This window comes from Brugia malayi, assembly GCF_000002995.4.
Source record: "Brugia malayi strain FR3 genome assembly, contig: Bm_v4_Chr1_scaffold_001, whole genome shotgun sequence".
NCBI classification, from domain to species: domain Eukaryota; kingdom Metazoa; phylum Nematoda; class Chromadorea; order Rhabditida; family Onchocercidae; genus Brugia; species Brugia malayi.
Genome location: NW_025062475.1, coordinates 12,355,542 through 12,374,056, shown reverse-complemented (window position 1 = coordinate 12,374,056; position 18,515 = coordinate 12,355,542). Strand labels below are relative to the sequence as shown.

At 34.6% G+C, this 18,515-nt stretch overlaps 2 protein-coding genes and 1 non-coding gene across 9 annotated transcripts; 2 read left to right on the top strand and 1 right to left on the bottom strand.

Moving 5' to 3' along the window:
- Positions 1-2,790: 2,790 nt before the first annotated feature.
- On the top strand, positions 2,791-6,143 carry Bma-tbc-10 (TBC1 domain family, putative; the record flags this gene model as incomplete). Its single annotated transcript, XM_043077621.1, has 9 exons — positions 2,791-2,928; positions 3,090-3,280; positions 3,707-3,926; positions 4,054-4,169; positions 4,337-4,517; positions 4,830-4,904; positions 4,997-5,111; positions 5,755-5,909; positions 6,027-6,143. 9 exons carry the CDS (start codon positions 2,791-2,793, stop codon positions 6,141-6,143), a joined length of 1,308 nt encoding a protein of 435 aa, XP_042933555.1.
- Positions 6,144-6,181: 38 nt separating this feature from the next.
- Bm14626 lies at positions 6,182-6,252 on the bottom strand. The gene has a single exon. It is a non-coding gene; the product is annotated as a tRNA-Gly (tRNA).
- Positions 6,253-8,060: 1,808 nt separating this feature from the next.
- On the top strand, positions 8,061-17,331 carry Bma-atx-2 (ABL158Cp, putative; the record flags this gene model as incomplete). Of its 7 annotated transcripts, none has more annotated exons than XM_043077614.1 (25): positions 8,061-8,084; positions 8,418-8,483; positions 8,670-8,741; positions 8,863-9,016; positions 9,105-9,312; positions 9,476-9,658; positions 9,879-9,982; positions 10,112-10,282; positions 10,557-10,700; positions 10,867-10,955; positions 11,244-11,376; positions 11,481-11,642; positions 11,751-12,060; positions 12,195-12,405; positions 12,686-12,790; positions 12,941-13,171; positions 13,474-13,599; positions 13,882-13,941; positions 14,175-14,226; positions 14,345-14,469; positions 15,200-15,343; positions 15,990-16,130; positions 16,396-16,525; positions 16,682-16,870; positions 17,318-17,331. In XM_043077614.1, 25 exons carry the CDS (start codon positions 8,061-8,063, stop codon positions 17,329-17,331), a joined length of 3,348 nt encoding a protein of 1,115 aa, XP_042933548.1. The 7 variants fall into 7 exon arrangements, with proteins under 7 accessions (XP_042933548.1, XP_042933552.1, XP_042933549.1 ...); XM_043077618.1 differs by having other exon boundaries at positions 11,745-12,060; XM_043077615.1 differs by having other exon boundaries at positions 10,867-11,042.
- Between the last annotated feature and the right edge of the window lie 1,184 nt (positions 17,332-18,515).

Genomic DNA, 18,515 nt, shown 5'->3' with positions numbered 1-18,515 from the left:
GAGACTGAATTTCGGTCACCACTATAATTAAGGGATGTCAAAATTCATTGTTGAAAATTGGAAATGAAGTGGGAGGATTAATCAGGCCATATTATCAGTAACTGTACTCTATCAGCCGTATTGTTATCAGTGACTTAATAATAATATATATCAGTGACTGGTATGCATAGATATTTTAGTCTGGAAAGTAGTAAAATCAGAAATGAACACGTTGAAATTGAAGCTAATAACGTGAGACGATTTCACGTAAATCATTTTTACCCAAAAATTGACATTAATTAATTTTGGAACGGAATGGTAAAATGGGAAAAAGGAAACTGGAAAGAAAGTACCGTAAATTGTACCAAAATTCCTAATGTCTAGTAAAAACGAAAGTTATTCTTACTATTAATTACTATACTTTAACTGAAAGTTGACGTTATAATATTATTAATTTTTATTATTAATATTTATTATTAATTATTATTAATAATATTATACTATATTATTATTACTATACTAGATTACTGCTACACCATATTATTGCCATACTTTACTATTATTATTAGTGTTCATCAGTTGTTCCCTTTATAACGTCAACTTTCAGTTAAACTTTGTAGCCATAGCAATTCCTACTTGTTCTTGATATTTCATTTCAATCCAAACATATTAATTAAATTAACAAACATTTCGCTAACATTTGTTTTTATTAGGGCATAGCACTGACACCGAAATCGTCAACGGTTAATTTACATAAGTACAACTATACGATCAGTGTTGACAGTGAACTGTTTTCATCGATGTATGCCATTTGGTGCATAGTTTGTTTACAACTGCCAATCTTCCGCTTTGTTTACTAATCGATAACAATGCACTACCAATCAAAATTAAAATGTTGTGACGTCTAGAAATTATTTTTCGGAAACTGTTTTTTTTTTTGTAGATAACTGTTATACCATTACAGTTAATTTTAGAAAGGTTTAAACTGTAGCATTGACTTCAGAATAGGCTCAAACTATTTACAAGGGCAAAGAATATAAACAATAAACAATCGAACGTTTTTGTTAAATTAACAAACAACATTGAAATAAATTGAAGATTATCAATTTAGTGAGTTACTACCTTTCACACTGCTTCATTTAATCATCATAAATATCAGTTCTATTGCTTTTCTTTTTTTTTTTGAAGTGATATTCGAGACTATTTTCGAGAACTAATCGAGTGAATAGGTCAGTATACCTTTCTAAGAGTCAATTCCAGAAAAAAAAAGAAAAAAAGAATAAATAAAATCAATAGAGAGCATCTCTATCAAGTGGTGATGTTCTGTATGCTAAGTGTTATGACTACAAATACCGCCACTTTTTCCACCTGCGATTAACAAGCAAAATGCTTCTAGTCTTCTAACCGTCAATTTATTTGCTAATTTCTTGGTTTTTCTATAGGATGAGACTAGCAGTCATTTGTCCAATTATTTGTTTAAAATTGCCGTAACTTTTTGTCAAAGTGGTTGTTACAACTGTTAAAACTTGCTTTAAATATTAAATATAAACATGAAAATTTTGAATATATCATCGTTCATTAACCATTTCACATCCATGTTGAGTTTTCTAATGAAATGAGTCAATAATGAATTTCGAGAATTTCTCTTAAAATACCCAACCCAAAATTGGTCATTCAAAATTACACAGCATCAGCACATAAAAATTCTTTCATTTCTTCTCGTAAACATATATTTGGAATAACTAACCAATTACTTTTTATCATATCTGTAATGAAATTTTGTCACAGTTTGAAAGCATTATTTTTACTTTTATTGAATAAAATACCCCAAGTACCATTTCAATTATCAAAAATGATTCAAAAGATTCATAGCAATGGAATATCTATTCGTTTCGTTTCCATGAAAAACAATAATTACTCAATTATCACCTAGGAAACAGTTCCAATTCAGTTACTGCTGTAAAAAATGTATTACTTGAACGATTATTAAAATGATTGATACTCTTAAGCAAAACCTATTCATTCAAAAGTTAGTGTTTACTTTAATAGTTAATTAGAAAATATTACAGGCAATAAACACATTAAATCTACTCGATGATATCGACAAATGGTGGCGTATGACTCGTACGTAAGTCACTCTACAAAATTAAATTATACTGTAATGCACAGAAAGTAGTCGTATACGTTAACCATGTCTGTCAAAAGAATAATTACTGCTACACTAAATTAGACAAAGCTAATGTTATCTCACGTAACGTCGTAAATCTTAATTAGACAAAGCTAACGTTATCCCACGTAACGTCGTAAATCAGTCATCACTTTATTCAGTTACAACGAACAATAAAACAACAATAACAACAAGCGTAACCTACGTCAATAAATCTCATTCGACAGTGAAAATCGTCCAACCGCGAAACAGCTCAACGTTTGTGGCGTTAGATGCCCTTTGTTATTGTGACGGGTAAACGTTGTACTGGCAGGAATTCACATCTCAACTAATTACGTAAGTGTACATATTTATGTATGTGACCATGGAAATTTGTTTATGATCAAAGAATTATTTATAAGGAAGTGATTAAATTATATTGTAACTTTACTTTCTGCAGGTAAGAATGAAATTTTCAAGTTGAATAAGATTCGGTATTCTAATTCCACTTATCACATCAATAAATCTTACCTGCAGTTGATTTAACCTTTGCTAAGATTCCTAGCAGCTATCAGTATATTCGTGATATTACCACTTTACTTCATCTCTTCTAATTCAATATTAAAATAGTATTTAAGGGGTAACGCATGTGAGACGAGGAGAGTATGGAGGCAAGATCAAACAACCTGAATGAACATTCTTCACATGTTTGCTGTAATGTCACAACAGGTGATCCAAGCAACGAAAGCAAATTGATCACTGCATCAAATACATCTTTACTGATTACAGCTGATGGATCACAGGTTAGTCAGTGTTTGTTTCCTTAAATACTAAATAAAAGTATTGTCATTCATGTCATTTTGCATAAAACTGATTACTTTCCTGATCATTGTTTTTTCCAACTTCATTTCCCAAACTATATATTTACTGACATTGCAAGTAATTTTAAGTACTGTGATCTTAGCAAGATGAGCGAAGTGACACGTGGGAACAATCGGTACTGGAACATACTGAGTATTCTTCGATGCAGAACGATCTAAACAGAGAGAATACGAATAATGAATACGAAACAAATGCAGTCCATCCATCGTTGACGGAGTTTTTTCAGAATTCTCGAATTGATGCATTTGGTTTCATACACAGTCTCAACAATATGTACATCTTTTTTAACCGTTTCATGTTTTATTTTGTTACTGGCGTTTGTCCATTAGTTACATTTTAATGAACAGAATGATTTATCATAGTTTTTGACTGGTTATCGTAGTGAATTTGCAAACTAATAGCTAGTACTAATAGCTCTTCAGAAAAGTGCATACTCTCTATAATAGTAAGAAGTTATGGGTTGCTGAAACAGCGTTTGAAATACATTGCAGATAAGATTAGTTTACTATTTTGCAGTTAAGATCACTGAATTCAAAGTAATAAATTATTACTTTTGAAGTGAAAATGATTGTCGATTTTTGGGTCATTTATACGATATCTTATGTAAAGTGACTGAGGAAAAAATGCTTAACAACTTTGGAAAAATTTGAGAGTAAAAATTATAATTCTGCCGTCTTAAATATTTTATGACTGTTGCAGAAATCGTGAATCTGCAATAGACTTGGAGACGCTGCGAAAACGTGAAAAAAAATGGTTGCATATGCTTACAAATTGGTCATATTTTATGGATAATAAGTATGAAAAAGTAAGGGAACGTTGCCGCAAAGGTATACCGCCGTCATTGCGTGGTCGAGCTTGGAAACACTTATGCGGCGCTGCATTCCATATGGAATTTAGCGTGAATAAACATGTTTTCGAGGTTAACAACTTGCCGTTTTACATAATTGTTGATGATGAAATCCAAAACCGAAATTTTTGTTTGAAATTTTGTTCTGCTTTCTCATGCAAATGTTCGTATCTAAAGCCAGTAAAATTTATACGTTTAGGAAGTAAGTAGTCAACCGGGTGACTCTCGATGGATTGAAGATATTAAGAAAGATTTAAATCGGCAATTTCCGGAGCATGTGATGTTTTCTCGTGCTGGTCCATATGGAAAAGGAGGGTATGTTTTGCTGTGGCAAAAATATGCTCGTTCTATCAGCAGGACACTTTCATCATTAAACTTTCTTTTACTACGGTTTCTTGCATAATAAATGTTGCTGATTCATTGCAGAATTGGAATTTTAGAGTTCTTATTCACTTGATTAGATTTACATAAATATGTTGCAGAAAATCAGATTTGTTCGAATTACTTAAGGCATATACGGTACTACATCCTGAGGAAGGTTACTGTCAAGGACAAGCTCCTGTTGCTGCTGTTTTGCTTATGCACATGCCACTGCGTGATGCTTTTTATTGCTTTGTACAAATTTGTCACAAATATTTGCCGGGTTACTACAGTGCCGGTCTTGTATGCTTTTTGAAAATTTTCTTTAAAGTTAAATGTGTTCGTCGCATGTTTACTTCTTCGTTCTGTGCTTTACTGAAACACTTCAGATAATTTTAGACGTGTAGCTTAGTTCTAATTTAATTTCTTATTCTTATGAAACGCCCAAAAAATGGGAAAGGATGATTAGTTATTTCCTAATTAAAGTAAGAGGAATAGAAGCAAGTGTATCGAATGTTTGGGAATAGATGTGACTATGAATTTCAATAACAAAGTAACTTGTGATTTTGCTATTGCTCTATGTATGTTTCTCCTTATTCTTAATGCTACTTATAGGAGGCTATACAAATCGATGGTGATATTTTATTTCAAGTGCTGAAAGACAAATCACGCTTTAGTTATAGGCATTTGGTTCGTTTTTTTTTTTTTTTTTTTTTTGTACTAATAAACTTTTGTAAAGAAATTTAAAAGGAAAAATTCCCACGATAATGATTTTTTTGAAGAAAAAACATCGCGTTGAACCAGTACTTTATATGGTTGAATGGTTTATGTGTATTTTTTGCCGAACTCTTCCGTGGCCAACAGTACTTCGAGTGTGGGATATGTTTTTTTGCGAAGGTATATAAGTATATCAACTTTTCTCTTATGTAGTGAATATTATGAATGCAAGAAGTAAATAAAAGCTAATCCTGTATATATTTAGTAATTAAGTATTTATGGACGATGAAGATAAAAGACGATACCTGCGCTGTGTCAATATTCTGTCAATAAATTAACTTATAACTGATATTGCCTTTCTTATGTCTCTAACAAGTACTTTGTTGTGCTCACTGAGTTTCAATTTCAAGCATGTTGAAATGTAAAATATGGCTAATTTTAATGCTTATTGCATCTTTTATTTTTTAAAACGGTACTCAATGTCGCTGCGGTTGATTCTGCACAGCTGTAGATGCTTACTAAGTGCAAACTCTTAATTTCTTAATTTGTTATTTATTGTTCACGAGTAAGTGCTTTCTGATTCTTGCATGGAAATTAATTGCTGTAAGCATCTGTTTTCTTCAATGCAAAAAACTGTAATATACTTCTAATACTCTATATTTCTTAATCGCGTAAAGTACTGAATAGTCTGAACGATTGACAAAGTTAACTTAGTGAGCTAATCATTAATTAAATGAAATCATTTAATAGATTTGAAAGATTATGTTAGGTAGTAGTGAATAAGACGATTATTTGCAGTGAACTGAATATATTAAAATTTCAGGCGTTAAAGTACTTTTCAAGGTAGCAGTGGTTTTGTTTCGCTACAGCCTTCGCACAAGTGACCAGCTTAGAGAGTTTAACGACTTCCATTCAATTGTGACACGGCTGAAGAACCTTCCTGAAAAGATAATGACTGAAGATTTTCTTATTCAAAAGGTATCAGGAAGGCATTAGTTCGAGCAGTGTTTGTCAATTTCTTTTGATTAGCAGCTCTTTTTTTCCCAAAGTAAACTGACCGACCATTGCTGGTAGTTAAAGACGGATGGATTGCAGGTTATTGACCTCGACTTGGACGATGTTGAAATGGAGAGGATTCATTTTAGAATTATGAAAACCAGACAACTGCGGATGAATCAATCATATGGAAATGACAAACTTCTCTGCTATTGATATATCGGACGCGGCGGAGTTGTAAAAGGGGAAACGACTGCATCGGCCGGGAATCGAACCCGGGCCGCCCGCGTGGCAGGCGAGCATTCTACCACTGAACCACCGATGCCGCACATATTATGCTGCGCAGTTTTAGGAAATTGTATATATCAGTTTTGTATTGAAATGTATTCATAATAAGCAGTTAGTTTTAGTTCGAGAAGTGCCTTTTGGATATTTGATTGTGTTACTTTGATCAATTTTATGGTGGTTCTTGTGAAATTTACAATATATTTCTGTTTTGTTATATATATTATATAATAAGATTATGGGTGACGAGTAAGCACCGTCGGATTATTTCAGTGCCATGAAGACACTTATTTTTGTAATAGTCGTTGCTAATGTATAACGGTTTTGTCATCATGTAATGAGGAGTGATGCATTTATGGGTACTGCTAAACATGAATCAGTTCGTTTTTATTTCTGCTAGTAGTGTATAATTTACTTAGACAAATATGAAAACATACGAGTTTGCTTCTGTTTTATGAAAGAGGGTAGTTAGGATGAAGCATGGCATAGGGAAGTAATCATTAGCATAGAATTAGTAATTTATGTGCCTGAATTTTTCATCGTAACACTTATTTGTGTTATGGTCATTGATAATGTATAACGGTTTTGTCGTCATATCGTCAAGAAATATCTTTCATATTTTTTTTTTTTCGTATTTCTTAATTTCTTCCTTTCATATTCCTTACTTGTTCATTCTTCTATTGAACTTTGAATATTAAATGCAAATGTATTTTAACATGACAGTTATCTTCTTAAGAAGTTACATTTAATAAATGAGAACACTGTTTCATCTGAAGGGTAATTTATAGAAATACAAACCTATCGGTTCTAGCGGGATGCACTGGTATCTGAATGTCTCTTAGATTCTCGTATAATTCAGACAGTTATGGCACGTTTCCCACGTAATCCGTGAGGTCGCATTTGCACGCTATCAGTTTTTCATCAGTGAGTGGCAAACATGGACATTCTGTTGACGTACGGACGTGGCTCAGTCTGGCGGGAAAAAGTGTTGCACAGGGCGATAGGGAGGAGAGAGAGTGCGGAGCTATCGGAGAGGCAGACGAGCAGATGGAATGTAATCAATTGCAGTGGTTGTGTTGGAGGAAATCGGAGTTCGTGAGAGAGGGAGGCAACGTTGGTAAGGTGAAGCGGTACAGTAGTGGTCATCTGGTGTCCACTAGGGTGCGTGTCCACTCTGTGTGCATGCGAAGAGAATGCAAGATGCCTTCACTATCAGATTTTACGTCTTATTTCTTCCTTGCATATTTTTTTGATGTAAGATTACTCCGTTTGATATAATGTAATGTAGATACGTGTTACAATACTTTAGCAACGTTTAGTATTATTTATTATCGTTTAGTACATACATATATATATTTCTAAATTCTTATCAAATATGAATATTGTAACTCTTTGTCTTTGCTAGTTATCTGCCTTCCTTCTTTCTGTCTTTCATGTAAATGTAACTTCATTGATGTGAATTCTGCCTATAACACTATCAAATTAATAAGATTCAAGATGAATTATTCCACATGAAATTTAATATTCATTCATTATTGGGATTATTTCCTGTGTGATAATAGAAATTTTCCAGTAAAAATTGTTGTTTTAAGTAAAGATATTATTCGATTTAATCATTTTATAGCTTGCGCAGTTGGCTGATTAATTGATTAAGTAACGCAGTTTCGTTTGGAAATAGTATTCGACAAGTGTGTGAGATAATTACAACGGTAACGAGCTAAATAATTAAATTTATTCGAAATTAAATTTACAAATCAGCTAGCTGGTTGTGACTTTATCTAAGGTGGGAAATACTGTTGCTATATTGACACAAATATATTCTAATTATTAGACGACAAGGATACCATCATGCCTCACAAACTTCAAAATGAGGTAAGATTTACATCTCCTTATTGTTTCTTCATTTAAATTTATATCTACAAGTTTCGCTGATTATGACTGTTTGCCAAAGCTATTCTGTTGATTATATTACAGTTTCTTAGTATAAATTTCATTTTTATTTATCAGCAGTGTTAAATTCGTCACCTAATGATTATTAGTAAATTTATTGCTTATGTAGTGTCACTTCGTTTTGTCGGTATATCCAAGAAATTTCTACAAATCTGATAGTTTTTCAAATTATTTTCATATACTGCAAATGTATTAAATTGCACGTTAGAGTATAAGAAGCGAAATTTGAAAAATTCAGAATTAAAAACTTTGTAGAATATATATGAAGTACGAGGAGTTTATGCAAATCAGGAGCTGCTGGTACTGATAACGAAAATGATTGTAAGTTACATGAGAAATTATCTCCGTTTGTGTTTAACTGATTTGATGAGAAATGTGCCATGCTCATAATAACCATAAATTGCTCCTTTCTCGTATTTTATGGTAATTTTGAAGTCGGAATGAAAATGGATTGAATCAAATTTACATCGATTAGCAAAATTATTGTAATTGTATGTTAATTTTTAGGGTAAGGAAGTGTTGCTTGAAACTCGTGATGGATTAACATTTGAAGGGATATTTGCAGGTTGCTCTCCGGATGTGGGTATTTCTTTTTACATTGCATCCGTCATTTCAATGTTTTATATCTTGTCTGGTTGAACTAAAGCAATAAAGAGTTTAATTTTTAGCCACTTTGCTAGATGTTTCTGATAATTTGCAGTTCGATGTTGGCTTGAGATACGCGCATGAAGTACTCACAGATGATCAAAAGAACTTGTTGCCTCATAAGGATCAAATTATTGAGAAACTTCAAATTGAAAGGGACTGTATTTATAGTGTGGGGGCAAAATATCGGGATGAAAAACGGATTGAAGGTTTTTTTCCATAATTGATTTGATTAACAAGTTATGCAATTTTATTGTAAAAGAAAACAAATACCTTAGAAAATACGATAAATTCAAGGATTTGCTACGGATCGTGAATATGCGGATCAGAGCGGTTCTGTGGCAGATATGGAACTGCAAGTATGGGAGTCCGAAGATGACTTTGACAGTGGTCTTCTATTAAACGATGATCAGGAAGATGGTTGGTCCGTTGAACAAATGTTTCAGGCAAATGATGTTCTGGGGGTCAAAAGCACGTTTGATGAAAATATGCCGGAATATGCTACGTAATTTTTTATTCCTTCTTGTATTCTTGGAAAATTTAACTATTATGTGGACAAAGTTTAAATATTAAGAAATCCCTCTGTGTCCTCTGGTTCATTTTTTTTTTATAGGACTTCAGTGCGTACTTCTATTGTTTGTATGTTTAAATTATTTCTGGAATTTCAGAGCCGATGTGCAGGGTAATGCAGAAGATTTTAAGCGAGCAGAACGGATTGCGCAAGAAATCAATAGTAGCAGTGTAAGCAGAGCGCGTGCACAACTAGAAAATGATGACGAAGAGCGTGATTTGGATAGGGAGACATCAGAATTTCAAATACAGCATAGTAATCGAAAAGCATCTAACACAGGGTAAAAATGCATCCTATAAAAAATTATTGTTTACAGTAAGACATATCAATAGGACAATAAGCACTTATGAGATTTTGGCACAGGTGATTATTTTTACCATTCAGTAAGGTTTCTTGTGGTTTCGTAGATAATCATGAGGAAATAGTTCTAGGTTACCCGCACTGTATCCTGTTAAAAGCTCTTCGGTAAAAAATGGATCTAATATCTGTAATCCATTCAGACGTGGCAGCTATTCAGGGAATATTCGAGATAGAGGTGGCATGAATATAAATAGAGGGCCACCGAACGGTAGAAGATCGGAAGGTATGCCAGGTGCAGGAAGAGGTACGACTCACTCATGATTATAAAGATTTCAGTTTCTAGTATCTCACTGTTCTTGTTGGTTTAACTTATTTTTTTGTTTACTGTTCAACCAGATTAATAGGAATCTGGAACAAACTGGAAAACTTCTAGGACGTGGATCATATGGATCCGGCGGTGGTTCATCACGTTTATTTACAAATTCATCAATGAGTCATGGAGTACGCCCTCAAAATTCGATTGGATCAGGGCCTATTTCGCGTTATGCACCTAGCGGTATTTTGGAGAGGCCGACCGCGCAGGAACTACACCTACAGTTTGGCCGTATGCTTTTTTTTTTTTGCTACTTGAATATTAGCTTTAATATGGTATGTTGGACTTCAAAAGTCAACTTAAAGGAATTTACAGATTTTTGTTATTATGGTGAATAAAAAAACAAATCTGAGTACAAACCGCATTTGTATTCGAACTCATTTCTTTATTTATTCAGTTTCTATTCGCAATTGATTTATGTGTTACAGTACATTATCATTCTTTCGTGCACTTTACTGCATATCAGTAATTCAATCCATTTTTGTATTCTGTTGTTTCATTTCAGAGTGGGTTCGACGTGGTGAAAGTTCAGGTTCCGCTTCAGCCTCAGACAATGTAAGAGCTGGACGGCGGTCGGAGCAAGTTGGAAATAATACAAGGGTTTACGATCATCGTTTGATGACTGGTCAACATGAAGGACAACCTTCACGTGCTTTATTTATTAATTCATTCATTTATTTACTTATCAGTATTTTGCCGAAGTTTGATTTAAAAACCTACCAAGAACAATGTAGATGACTTCTTTATGTATATATGGTATTTCACATATGGTATTTCATGTTCATTATGGTATTTCACAAATGTTCATTTTATAGGTGATGAAAATAAGAACTTGCATTATTCGAATACATCAAATAGCATGGGTAGCGCTTCGCGACAGCAAACATCAAAGCAAACAGAACGGGTCAGAAATTTAAAAGAATTTCATCAGAATTTCAACAGTACTTTCCAGCCATCGCATTCCGTGCATAACAGTGCAGATGATGTTCAGGTCCGTTGTCATAATTCACTGAACATCCCCTATCACAGTAATGGATTAACAAAAGTTGACACTGGATGCATATTCAGCAAGGCGCGTTATTACAAATAGTGCGCAAAATATTGAAAGAGACTGAAGCAGAAGAGTTGGGATTTTTTGTGGGAGGTTAGAGACAGTGTTACAGGAGTAGTACTAAATACGTGCCATTTTTAGCGTGCAAACACCGTGCAGGGAACAACAACATCTGGGGTAGCACCGAGGCCTATTAATAATGCTTGGAATAAAGGACCTCCGCCTGGCATGCGAGCTCCATCTTCGTCTCAGATAGCCGTAAACCATCACCCAGGTTCAATATTTCAAAGCATTTTTTAACCTTAATTTTTCATTAAGGTTATTTTATCCTTATGCTTTTCAATAAATGGTCACTGCTCAGAATTATCTGGATTACAGAAATTTCATCTGCTAGAGATGTGGAAACATCAGCCTCTGTAGTAGTAGTAGCAGCAGCAGCAGCAGCAGCAGCAGCAACATCCTGTCCACCATGTTCAGATCAGCGGCCGCAGCAAGAGATCGTCAAGGCTGGAGGATCTGTACAAGCAACCATTAATTCTGGTGGCTGAATTAATTTTGTAGTAGCAGTGAGATCTTTCTAGCTCGTAATTTGCGCCTGTTGTCCTATTGCTTTTTCACAATTAAATAAAGTTTGCAGTGTAGCTTCAGGTCGTTCAGTAGTGGCACCAACAGATGTAGCGCTGACGGCAGTTTCTGAATCTCGTCCAAACAAGCCAACAACATCGACGATCCCTGGATCTAGTGCGACACCACCTAGTATAGAAGCAACAGGAGTTGTGGTTTTAGATACGCAAACTGCAGCTACTTCTGTTACACCTCGAGAAATACAACAAACGCAGCAGTTATCTGCTGCAGCTTCATCATCATCCATAGCACCCACAGATCCAACGCCTAGTGCTGTTGTCGCTGATATTGCAAAGACTACTGCAGTAAATTCTGTGACGACTACATCAGATGGGTAAGGTTATGAATACTTTTTCAACTGTTTTTCAGCACAATACTTGTATAGAGATGAAGTGATAGTGTGGTGTGCTGCCAACGATTTTAGACTTCCATTAAACTAGTACAGAAAAATTATGTGTCAAATATCAGGAAGCATTTCGTTTGGAATCCGGATGCACCATCATTTGTGCCCCGTAATTTAACTAACTGCCGCAACACTGAACCACAAAATCATCGTCCAGCATTGCATAGCGTTCGAACACCTCCCGCTGCACCTTTACCACTTATGTCAACACACATCGCAGCACCAGGACAAATGCAGGGCTTGGCTCTTGCCAATCCACAAGCCTTGTCTGTTCAGGTAGGCATTTGTATTATTTTGAACTATTATATAACTGTGGAATAACAAGTTCAGATGATTACTAACAGATTGGTTAGCTACTTTAGCAAAAGCAGTTTTTTCCCGTTTTGTTGGACAAAATTAGTAATTCAGTGAAGTTATTTACCTTCTTATTATGTTTCATTAATGTAACAGTACAGAAATCAAAATCGATATTTTTGGTCTTGGAAAACAATAAGAGGTTTGGTAGATTGTCATGAGTGCTGTTTAATAAAAGCAATTAATCTTCATTATGTTTTAGAATGTGCCATCAATTGCACATGCCGGACCACCACAAATGTTTCCTTATGCGCATGCTAACGCATATGGTGCTCTGCCGGTTTATTATAACACACCGGTTGTACAGGTATATTCACCTAAATATGATAAAACTTAAATTATAAGGAATTTACAATATAAAGCATTACTCGAAGACAACTTATCTGCCTGCAATGAACTTCAGCTTTTTATAAAAGGAAAGGTGTTTAGTCGTATCGTTCTTATCTAAGTATTTTAGAGTACTCCAAGTGCCGCTGTAGCAACAGCAACTGCAGCAGCGAATGTTACGGGTGGCCCGATTGTTGCAAGTACCACCGGTTTACCAATTGGTCGTCATGGACAAATGACTGGGCAAACACCTTCAACTAATCGACGGAATCAGCAGCAACAGTTTATGCAAGGTGTTGCTGGTATGTATGTTCCTGGAGCCAGTCAACCCTATGCTCAGCAATTGATGTCACAGTATCAGGTGAGCAGTTTGGATACGATGATAGTTTAGCAGTCATTTGTAGATGAATAATTTATGGCTCCGAATTCTTTTTTTGCATACTAGGGATATTTTGATGAAAGCTGGTATATATATAACTTTTCAAAGTTATAAATTTGGGAAGAGTATTTGCCGGGCTGCAGATTGCGAGTGTCTAAGCATCATTAATTCATATATCTGTTGTTTGAACTAGCTTTTAGATTAAAATCAGTATGTTTAATTTGCTAAACATGTCTTTAAATATTCTTCAGTTTTTGTTTTACAGTATTAGTGATTTTGTTTAGATGCCATATTTTGCACCATATCCATCACAGCTCTCAATTGGAGCATCTAATATGCCACCACCGCCGATACCACCTCCATCCACGAATGCGGTTCTCACAGCTCCTCCACCCTATCAAATTATACAGGTTGGTAAAACAGGAATAATAAGTGTTTAAGGAGCCGTACGTTATCATGATAATATTATTGACTGCAATACATCGAAGCCTGATGATACGGCATTTTGGAAAGAGTAGTCTGTGAAAAGTAACTGTACCTGGTAAAGCGAATTCGCTATAAATTAACATTGTTTGCGTGTTATTTTTACATTGCGCTAGGATGGTGATAGCCAGTTTTTGATGCAAATATGTATAATTACTGAATGTTGAATATTTCTTTATATCAAATATTTTTCTCCACTTACTTTACAGACTCAGACTCAACAGCCGAATGGTTTTCCACGACAGCTATATCAGGGTGATCATTCCGTCGTATGTTTTGTTGTCTTCACTTTATGGACATTTATAAAATTCTTATCAAAAAATAATTTCATAGCTCCTTTTCATGTATTCATGCGACAATGAGTCATGGCCAAGAGAAAAGTTGCATTCTATCACATAAATTGGCCTATTATTTGCACATTATAGTGTGAATGAAAGTCGATTTGTGTGAAATAATATTTTCATTTTTTTTTAATTTTGATTTGTAGTGATATATTTTTCAGAATTACGTGATATCTCGTTTGCCGCAATCTCATCCAACTGTTGATTTTACTGGTAAGTGTTAAATGAGTTGAACTATTGTTCTGTGTCTATTTCTGATTTATTATAGTTAAGTTTATTAATCATTGCAGCGAACAAATTAAGCAATTTCTAAAGAAATGATCATTTATAGCAACGGCAGTGTCAACACAGCAACAGCCGCAGCAAGGATCAAGTGCTGCTTCGAGCAATGGCACAGGTTCAAATGGGCCTAACAGTCAACCGGCTACACCTGGACCTGTGGTTTCACCTCCCCAGGTAAAGAAATATCATTACATTATGACAGACCATTTCACCAGGGCAAAATGTTTATCTTGCATTAATGATTCGGGGTTTTATGAAGTGAAAGAAGAATTTATGAACTTTTCGCTACTGTTCTTCATAAGCAATGGAATGATTATGAGTTACTGCTTTTTTGTATCTCGGCCAACCATAATAATAGCAAACTGTACAGAGATTTCAAATTAAATAGTTTCCAGAGTGATCCAAGTTACGAATGTAAGTAAATATTAAAATCTTTTTTTTCGATGGAAATTACTTTAACCGATATTTTACTGTTGAATCTTTTTGATGTAAGCTGTTAATATGGTCAGACTGAGCCATTATTTCAAGTTTGAAAATTCCTGCTCCACCGATGAATTAATCAAGCAAGCAGTTAATTGTATTGTTATCGCCAGAGCGCTATAAATCCTCCAAAATTAATACATTTAAGGATCGAGTGAATATGAAGCATGCTTTGTGTGTGTCTATGTGTGTGTGTGTATGTGGATGGGTGTATTTGTAGGTGTGTGTATGTATGTATGTGTGTGTGTATGTGTGTGTGTGTGTGTGTGTGTGTGTGTGTGTGTGTGTGTGTGTGTGTGTGTGTGTGTGCATGTATATGTATGTGAATTTGTACCAAATGCACTAAATGCACAATGTTTGTGTATCCACTTGTTAACTTATCCTAATTTAGTCCGCTTTTGTTCACTTTGCACCGTTCAAATAGGTACAACAACAACAGCAGCAGCCGGTGTCATTGTCACAGTATCCGCAATCCGGGACGCCGCAATCGCCACATACTGTACTTATTCCACTTCCTCCTGGTGCAGCTCCACCAAACGCACAGCCGCACATGTACGTCCAAGCACCGGTTTGTTGTTTGTTTATATGTTCATCATTCACTCTTTTTCTCAATTAATTTACACTTGCGTATCTTAAAGATTGTTACATTTCAAAAGGTCATGATGACAAATGACACGATTCAAATGGAGCATAAGTGGGTTTTGTGGAAGTCAACAGTGTACACTAAAAGTGACGTGTGTGGTTGGCAAATCAGAAATTGTGGCGGCACATCAAAAAAAAAGCGGAAATAATGGATTTGTTAATGAAGGATGAGCATCATCCTAAGCAACACTTGTTATGACATAACTCACTTTTAAATGAAAAATATGTTGCTGCACTGTTTTGTTTGGGAAAAGTGAATTCATGAATTGATCCCACAGTATATTTATTGATAGTGGGGTTTCACAGATTGAGATTTTCACTTGCATGTCATTCGTTATTTGTATTAGTGAAAGTATAATGACTATGATTACTTCATGCGCAGCTAAGTGAATAAACTCACATCATCTCGTGTGGACTGATTTTGTCAGATGTGAATTTTTGGATTACAAAATGTTTGGACATTGCAAATATTCTTCATTTTGTTTTCTTTCTTCAACTAAAGAGGATAAGCAAACAGTAGATATAAATCTCTATGCAAATGTGGAAAGCCATCGATGATTCCTTCGTTGCAGCAATTTCCGTTCATTACTGCTGGACAGCCAGGCTTTGTAATGGCATATGGTCCACAGCCAGTTGTTGTTCATCCGTCTGTCGCAGCACCGGCAGCGACGACGCATGTTCCATTTTCACAAGCACATCAAGTGCATGCACAAGTAAGAATTTGGCATTGTTTTTTGCAATGATCTTATGTTGAAAACAGTTACAGCTTGATTTTTTCTCTTGATAAATGTTTTTGTTGGATAACACTTCAGACTCGTTTGGGATCAGTGGTCAGATCCGGTATTCAGTTATCCTAACAGTTCTGTTTATCTTTGGTATAAGGATCATTCAGAGTTTTTTTCAGCGATTTCTATAAGCTGTGGTTTTTTCACAAATTTTTTTTTGATTGGAAGAAGTCTGGTTTTTTTGATGTTTCAGCCGAGTATGTTCGAACAGTTCCAAGGAGCAGCTGTTGAAGCAGCTGCTTTACAACAACCGCAGATACCAAGTACTTTACCTCATCAACCCTTTGTGGCTGGTGATCATTTTTATAGTCATTACGTGCATGGTAAGTGTTAAATTTCTTCTTTCTCATACTGAATTAAGGAAAGTGAAAGTTGAAAGATATGTGTTGTTTTTGAAAAAGCAATCGAAATTTAAGATTTATCTGTGGTTCATTTGTAGGATTTTTCGTGCTTTTTTGGAATTTTACTTTTTTTTTCAGCCCAGCATCAGCAGGGAGTATTCCAGCAACAGCAACAACAGCCGCCACAATCGCAGCAACAACAAGGAGGCAGTGCTGGATCAATACGCCATAATTCGGTAAACAGTGTGACCAGTGGACCGCCACATCAACAACACCAACCTTTTCAGCCTGGTGGTACTGTTCAAAATAGTTCAGTTCCACCAAACGGTCAGTATTGCAAATTGTTTGGCTTTGACTATTTTCTGTATTTTAAATAATCGCATTTATTTAAACTCATATTTATATAAAGCAAATCATGCACAACTTCAAATAACTTTGCTTCAAATCGGTGCAAAAACCGAAAAGCTGTGTTTTGAGCGCCAAACGGAATGTTTTTACATGAAATGTAACTGTAAGAATTCTTTTTAAACTAAAAAAGAAATTCTTATTAAACTAGTCAGTTTTTCACCTTTGAAAATAAGCAGTCGAAATTGCGATGCTCAGAAAAAACAGTTCTTGTTATTATCTTTTAATAAATGTTTTGCTCTCGGTTCACTGTTCATCCATTTCCAACATCCATTAAAATAGTAGTGTAAAGTAGTAGCTCTGGTCTTTGACCACGGGATTTGTTCAACGTTTTCTTGTTAAACTTTAAATAAATTTCGTATGTTTCAGATGCTAATAATTGATGCTGGTTCGTGGTCATTTCATCAGAATATGCTGTTGTTATTTTTATTTGTTTATTCAAAGCACATTTGAGGATCTTTTTGCGCTTTTCTTCCGCGGCTGAATGCACTTATTTTCGCAAAATTTACACTTTTTTTCTAAACACATATCTTTTTCACAAATATTTTTCGGGATATTTTTAACAAATCATGAATTTTTTTTCACTTCGAAAAATCTCCAGCAAAATATTGAAGTGATAGTAGAATGATTCATAGATTGAAGCATTTTATTTATATCAGACAAATTACAGTAAACTTTTGTAATTTGCTTTCTTATTAGGTTTGACTCAACTCTAATTTCTTATGTCAGTTGTAAATTTTCCTTTACTGGATATATGATCTGCCAAGCTGTATATATAATCTGCCATGACGGTTTATCCTAGCATTGGGTACGCTGTGTTTTTCTTTTGTTCCTTTTATTCTCCTGTTATTCCTTTTTCTCCCAAATATGGTTTTATTCTGGAACTTGTAACGTAACGTAACTTCACTAATTTTTTCTTTTTCTTTCGAATAAGACTTCAGTTTTGATCAACGGGCTTATTTTTATCTTTCTCCCGGTTCTCCAGTCTCTCCCTTTTTCTTTTTTTCTCATCTCAAGAATGCATGAATGTGCTATTGTGTATGTGATTTATACATTCTTGTTGCGGATTGTTTCCTCGCTTTCTTTTTTCCTTTAACATAAAATTATGATTTAAGACTGGCAGTTTGTTTCTTCCAAATTACTTTCGTATTTGAAACTGTAGAAAAAGAAAGAAAGAAGAAAACACTCTAAATTTATGATTTAACTCAAAGATGGTTATAAGCAATGTTTGAGTGATCGGTTATGTTTTGCTGATTTGCTCTAAATTTAAATTTAAAATCAGTTTTAGAAATTATCCTTTAAAGAGGAAAAATTCAGCAGTAAAGTTTCACTATTTTCAGAAACGAGTAAACGGTTGGGATTAACAACTGTTTTTATCATAAGAGTTTTTTTTTCCTAGGTAGCTCTGTTCGGGGGAAAGAAACAGAACGAGATGAAGCGGAAGGTCCACCCTAATATTTTTAAATCCGAGTGATAATTTTCAGAGATGTGACTGAACGACATGATGATTTACTCCTTAGCTTCACTATTAATATATCGTTAGATTTCGGATTAAAATTTTCAAGCA